Source organism: Microtus ochrogaster, chromosome 4 (assembly GCF_000317375.1).
Source record: "Microtus ochrogaster isolate Prairie Vole_2 chromosome 4, MicOch1.0, whole genome shotgun sequence".
NCBI lineage: Eukaryota > Metazoa > Chordata > Mammalia > Rodentia > Cricetidae > Microtus > Microtus ochrogaster.
The window spans coordinates 20209607-20216605 of record NC_022011.1 but is presented as its reverse complement, the minus strand read 5'-3'; the positions used below and the strand labels follow the sequence as shown (position 1 = coordinate 20216605).

General features: G+C 44.4%; 1 protein-coding gene across 1 annotated transcript in view; it reads right to left on the bottom strand.

The window, feature by feature from the left end:
* Window positions 1-832: 832 nt before the first annotated feature.
* The window catches only part of Psmd7 (proteasome 26S subunit, non-ATPase 7), an 8009-nt gene continuing 1842 nt past the window's right edge, over window positions 833-6999 (bottom strand). Inside the window, exons 2-7 of the mRNA XM_005345706.2 lie at window positions 6517-6608; window positions 5782-5874; window positions 5119-5216; window positions 4482-4562; window positions 2960-3051; window positions 833-1766 (exon numbers count right to left, since the gene is read on the bottom strand). Coding sequence (XP_005345763.1) covers window positions 1334-1766; window positions 2960-3051; window positions 4482-4562; window positions 5119-5216; window positions 5782-5874; window positions 6517-6608 — 889 coding nt within the window. The 3' untranslated portion in view covers window positions 833-1333. The remainder of the gene's footprint in view (window positions 1767-2959; window positions 3052-4481; window positions 4563-5118; window positions 5217-5781; window positions 5875-6516; window positions 6609-6999) is intronic.

Below are 6999 nucleotides of genomic sequence, written 5' to 3'. Positions count from 1 at the left end.
AAAACATAATTTTTGTGTCATCTTAAATTTTTTACTAGCATGTATTATACCCTAACGTTTTCATACACATATGCATTTTAATCATATCCACCCATCACCCCTTCTTCCTATTTTCAAGTCTTTTGTGGGTGTTTGTGATCCAGTGAGCTGACTTAGGGTTTTCTTACAGCAGTGTAATAGCAGCTACCTTACTGAGGACAAACAACCCAGCAACAAGGAGGGAGGGAAGGGAAGGGCCTTGGGAGCTCCTCCCCATCAAATTTAAATTATGTATTCCACATTTCTTTTATCCAGTGAGATGTGGCAAACATCTCAATTCTAGACTATATGAAACTGTCATTTGACCTTCGTATCTCAGAATCTTAATGAACTTCAGTGACCCTAACACAGGTTTCACCTACAGCTCTTTAGATTTTACCGTCAGCATTTGCACTGACTGGTCTTTGGGCAGGTCTATGATGCTTCCGATCTTAACCCCATTCATTTCATCGTTAGCTTACTTTTCATTATAGTATTCTAGAGCTTATGAACATGTTAGCTCAAGTGGTAGACTTGAGAATTCTCAAGAATGCTGTAGGTGTTCAAGGAATTAGCAGGGCAGGCATGGTGGTGCATGCCTTTAATCCCAGTACTTGGGAGGACAGCCAGGGCTACACAGTGAGATCTTGTCTCAAAACAGAGGATGAACTGACAGCTGTGTGACTGTCCTGTGCCAAATTCCTTACCGTGTGCCTTCCCTGGGGACACCCAGCTCATTTCTCAGTGTTCCATTCTCCGCGAATCCTCCCATTAACCTGCTGCCCAGAGCAACACAAACCACTAGAACACAGACTTAAAAACCAAGCCATTTAATTGTATCTTTGAAGGTAAACAATACATGGACCTGGACCCCAAGCCCTAACAATGCTAGAGTTACAGGTCCAAGATGTGGTGTGGCTGAAGAGTTCAGAAGGGTCAGAGCTCAAGTGTTTGGTAGCATAGAGTATGTGATCCAAGAATTTCACTTAGCGGTTTCACCAATTACCGCCAACTGATCCCATGGATCTTCTAAGACAGGAAAACACACTCAGTCCTGGTTTTAAGGATAACAGAATGAAGGGTGCCAAAGATTATGCTGTTCTCCTCCCAGCACACCCCCAATACTTGCAGCTGAAGCTGCAGTGTAGGGCTGAGATCGGTCCTTCTGTCCACTCATCTCCACAGAATGCCACAGGCAGAGTGCTTGTCAGGACAGCTTTTTTAACAAGCACCGAATGGGAAAAAGAACCCTCTAATGGCACACCAAGTTAGTTTATAAGATTTTACTCTTTACAAATAAAAAAAGCTACATGATTTACTTTTTCTCCTTTTTCTCTTCTTTCTTTCCATCGCCCTTCTCCTTCTCTTTCTCATCCTTCCTCTCCTTCTTGCTCTCTTCCTTTTCCTGTCCCTCCTTCTTCTCTGCATCCCGGTTGGCGATCTTGTTGTTGATGAGGTTGTGCAAGGCGACCACAGAGCGGATCAGTGAGGCCAAGTACACCACCACCATCTGATCATTGGTCTTCAGGTAGAAGGCCTTGACGAACTCCTGCAGGCTGGCGTCCGGCAGCAGGTTGAAGACGTCCTGCAGCTGGTAGATGATCTGGTGGTTGATGGGCAGCTTGCCACTGGCCACTTTCTCCAGGTAGCTCCTGATGTCCAGGAGCTTGGAGTTCAGTCCCTTCAAACCATGGACCTGGTTTGTGATTCGCTGGGAGAGAGTTCCCACTGTAGTGTCCTTAATGTCTCTGGAACAACCCAAAAGGCAGAAAGTGCATCAGATTACACATTCACAAATGTAAGGACAACAGTTCAGATCAGCAACAACTTTCTGGTCATCTGGGTCTTCAGAAAATTTTATTTTTAACTTTGTGTATACATGTGTGAGTGCAATGCTCCCAGAGGCCAGAAGAGGGCATCAGATTTCCTTGGAGTTTAGAAGCAGTTGTGAGCTATCTGACCTGGATGCTGGGAACCAAACTCAGGTTCTCAGCAACAACAGTCAGTGCTCCTAACCAATGACCACACATCTCTCCAGCCCTCACAGGTAACCTTGCTTAGTTCTCTGATTTGGCGTCCCTGGTTTAGAAAGGATGACATTTCCCCATCTGTTTTGCTATAACGTTGAGCAGCTTACATCAGTCAGTGGTCATTTTCAAAGCCTGGAAGAACTTAAGTGTAGGTGAACATGAAATCTTTCAAGTACGCTCTCACACAAATACCATCCCAGGAGGAAGATTCTCTGCAGAAACACACTGATCACTGGATAGCACAGGCCTGTGTTTACACGTGTGTGTGTGTGTGTCCTGTCACAGCCATGTAGCCTCAGCCAAGACACTTCAGAGTTGAACTTGTTCAACCACATTGATTTGTAAGAAATCAAAGAGCTGGAAGTGGCAGCTCACGCCTTTAATCCCAGTACCCTGCAGGATGAGGCAGAAGGATGGCGACTCTGACTAACCTGGGCTACAGTGAGACCCCATTTTAAAAAGCCAGAAAGAAACCAAAGGCTCAGAAAGGGGCTGTGACTCATTTACAAGAGAAGCATAGTGGCTAAGCTGACCCTGAGGTGAACTCCTAACAGATAGATCCCTCTACAAATGGCTCACTAGGCAGCTAACTCTGGCACTGTACACGATCTCCACTCCCTCCACCCCCTGCCCTCAAATTCAGAGATCCACCTGCTTCTGCCTCTCAAGTGCTAGAATTAAAACTGTACACTACCATGCCCAGACTGATTTTTTTTATTATTATTTTTGTTCCTGGTGTGCACGCCCGCTTATCTATATGTGCACCACGTACGTCCCTAGTGCTTAGAGGTGAGAAGAGGGCGTGAGATTCTTGGTGCTGGAGTCACAGGTAGTTGTGAGCTGTCATGGGTGCTCCTGCAAGAGCAGCAAGTGCTTGTCACTGAGTCACTCTCCAGTCCCCACCGGCTCACCTCAACAAGTGTTCCACTCCAACTTCCTCAGCTTCCTCTGCCCCAATTTCACTGGTCACATGCTCAAAAGTTTTTGATGTTGGTGTTCCGTCCTGTGAGAAGAAGCTTAACTTTTGTTATTTATTTTCAACAAGCCAACTGGCACGTTTCTCTTCTCACAGCCGAATTGCTGGGACACTGCTGCTAGCTTGTTCGCATCATGTTGCCACTAAATTGTTCTCTACAGAAATTTGTCTTGTCAAGGAAAATTGTATTCCCTCAAGCCCACACTTGGGGATCAGTGCTCAGAAGACTCGAGTTAAGAATTTAGTTATTTCTAGAGTGGAAAACACTGCACTCGATTCGATACATGAATATACATGTATATTCATGCCAACAAATTTAACCTAAACATGTACCATCCCCTGAACCAAATGACCCAAATGTGATACAACCAGTGACAAGTGGTTTGAAGGAAAGCATCCACAGGGGGTGGGGGTGGGGCCAGGTGGGCGGTTGGTTCACCTGACCATCAAGTGATTCCATGGTGGTGGAACTTGAGGACACTTTTTATCCCGACTGCCAGCAGAGGCTGTGCTCCCACAAGGGCTCTACCAGCTTGTGCACAGTAGGCCACAGGCCCTGGACAAGGCTTTAAGTCATATCACACACGGAACCTGCTGGAAGTGAAGCTGGCTCTCATGTTATGCAGGATTGTGTGAGAAGCCCCCAAAGGTACTCTAGCCTTTGGACACTAAGATGGCCGAAGCCTTCTAATCTTTTAGGACTTCATGACAACTGGGTCAAGACCAGGGATAAAGCTTTACTGCAACCAAACAATACATTTGGATTTAAGTTCCATGGAGCTACAAAACAAAAGCAAAAAACAGGACTAGGCTTAGGAGGGAGCCACCCCAGAACAACCCTTTTCAAATTCTAAATCTGTATAGTAAGAGAAATATTACAACCTGAATCCCTCTTGACTGTGAAGATTGGGCTCCTTGGAGAGCCTAATACAAATACTTTGTGCTCACTTCCCAACCCTGTTTTATCAGGCTCTCCCCACGAGCTCACAACCAGCTTTCCTAAGGACAGAGAAAGGCTGGCTACTGCTCACTGCTCTACTGACTGCAACCCAAGTGTCAGAAGATCACAGGTCTGGCACTTGACAGCTCTTTGTACTATATTTGAAAACCTATGACCTGTCTGAAGGCATTGAAATCTTCAAAAGGAACCTGTAAACAGTACTAAATCAGGACCTCGCTCTTGGGCCTGACCTCTCCTTTGCTGTGAAGGTCTCTGGGTTCCATCTGACTACTAGGGGCTTCAGTGTCTTTAGTGAAAAAGGATTACAGGTTTCTTGGTCTTTTTCTATTTCTAAAATCTGATGATTCAAAACTCAAGGCTAGTCTGCTAACAGGAACCAACACCTTCTTTTCATCACAGAGAGATAAAGATTTGTTGAGTTGAACATGAACAACAAACCTAAAAAAGCTACCCAAGAACTTGCTAACCAATCTCCAGCCCGGAGCGAGTGACTTACGTCATGAACCTCTTCCACTGAAATGTAAGCTTCGGTGGGAAGTCCCAGGTCCTTCGGCTTCACGTCAATAATGACCAGCACCTGGCAAAAACACAAATTAGCAAACCTCCCTCCTGACAAGGCACAACTTTAGCCTTCCCTCTTGTCACTTGGATCGTTTCCTTCTCTCAATTAGACACAAGCCAGAATGTTCAACAAGAAATAAGCTGGCATTTCACACGATCCATCAAGTCACAAGAACCCAAGTTTCAACCTCTGCCCCACTAAACTCATCACATTTTACAAGAGCGAGAGAGAGAGGGAGGGAGGGAGAACAATTGAGGGAGTCAGTTCTCTCCTTCCCCAGTGTGGGTCCAGGAGAAAGAACTTGTCAGGTTTGATGACAAGGGCCTTTACTCACCAAGTCACCTTGCTGGCCCCACTAACCATTCCTAACTTTAATATTCTCATTTATAAAGACAACATACAGTTACTGAGATGATTAAGTCAGTTATATACATTGCACGCAGCAGGTGCTTTACTTGCTAAATACACTAGTTACAACAAATTACTCAGAAACACACTCTACTAAAAGCTATGGAGAAGCAATGATGAATGTTTGCTACCCAGGTTCTTCGCATGGGAGCAGTGTACTTACAGAGTTGGGGCAGTATCTTTTCATGAGTTCATTGATGGCGATATCATTCTTGTGCAGTTTGGGGCCTGTGTGGTACCACCCAACTATTCGTTCTCTGGCTAAGAAGCAAAAACTTAGTAAGTTTTAATTATTTCACTGAGATCTGTGCAATTGGCTCAAAATAACAAGAACACCAGTACTTAAGTTTTCTTTTTAAAAATTCCAGACAAAAATGAATCTTGACACATTAATGAAATCTCTCAGAAAATAAGCAGCATGTGATGTAGATACAATGTATCCCAGACTTGAGTAGGGACCAATCCCATGTGAAGTGACCATCTATCAATATCAATCTCAGAACAATGTATGAACAAACGGGAACAATATCACATTCCCATCACACAGGCGGTAGCTGTGTGAAGGGGTAACATGAAACAATGCACTCTGCCACTACATGCAAGGGGCATGCAGACCCAGGGCCAGCCTGCCTCCAGCCCAGAGGGTTTATAGGGCCTTACACTGCTACTGTATTTTATCCATCCTACCTCATTTCTTTATTACCCACCACTAGTCTATTTTCACTTAGTCCAGCTAAGTGAACCGATTCTTGACAATAAACAAAGACAGACACCAGGTTTAAACACAGACACCACAGCACACAAGCAATTAGAAACTCAGACTTACCATTGACCTTCTTAAACATTCCATACATGTTTTCCAAATAATCATGGTCTAAAAACCAGACAGAATCATCTTTGTCATCTTCATCGAATGGTACTAAAGAGAGAGAGGGGGAAAGAAAATAAAGACTTCTGCTAGGTGCTAGATGCTCAGTCACAGCCCCTCACTTGTCCACTGCAGGACTGCTTCACCTTCGTTCAAAACCTCCAGATTCCCAGCTACTCTTAAAATGCTAAAGACTCTTAAAAAAGGACACATAATCTCTGGCTCGCTAAAGGCCCAGTTCTTTCTGACATTTCCCGCATGGCCAATTATAGACAATACCCACTGTCCCTTTCTAGACCACAGATCCTGCCAGCAATACACGGAACATAAATGTAGCACCATGGCTAAAGATTCATGACAGAGCGTTAAGGCTAACAGCCCCACACACAAATCTGTCTTTCCTCCTTGCTCTACCACAGCCAGTGTTCAAATTTTAGAGTCAGAGCCGACAGGCTATCCCGAAGGCTCGTTCTGAGATGCAACCACACTTCTATGTTCACACAATCGGGAGCAGTTCTTGCACTCCAAGAGATGAGCAGCTGCAATGGACACTGCGAATTAAAAATACTCGCTTCCTGGTCTAGTGTGTAGCCATTCGGCTCAAACAGCAATTCTGAAATAGGATCTTCAGGTTGTAGTAAAAAATGCTCATTTTCCACAAGTAAACCACATCCCAACTATGCAAAACTTTACCTGCAAAACTGTTGGATACATCAAGTACTTTCTTTTGCCATGACCCCAAAAGCACACCAACGACTCGCTTCTGGTTTCCAACCTTGCCAATTCTGAATGAGAAAAACAGGTGGTCAGGTTTTAGAGGCAGGTAGACATTCAACCCCAACAGTTAGCTACTCAGTGGCGAGTTTCAACAGCACAGATATAATTTAGTTTATGTGGGAACTAAGTCCATAAACAAATGTAACAGATCAGTTCCCGATAAGGAAACTATCCTAACACACACTGGAAGGTTACTTTCTAAAGACAGCAGAAGCTTGCTTGGGGAAAATTCATACTTCCTTTTTCCTTTCCCAGTTTTCCTTTAAACTGTCTTCTCTACACTGAAATCTCAGGGATGAGGTCGCTAGAGCAGCACCAGTTTTTTTTTTTTTTTTTTTTTTTTGGTTTTTCGAGACAGGGTTTCTCTGTGGCTTTGGAGCCTGTCCTGGAACTAGCTCT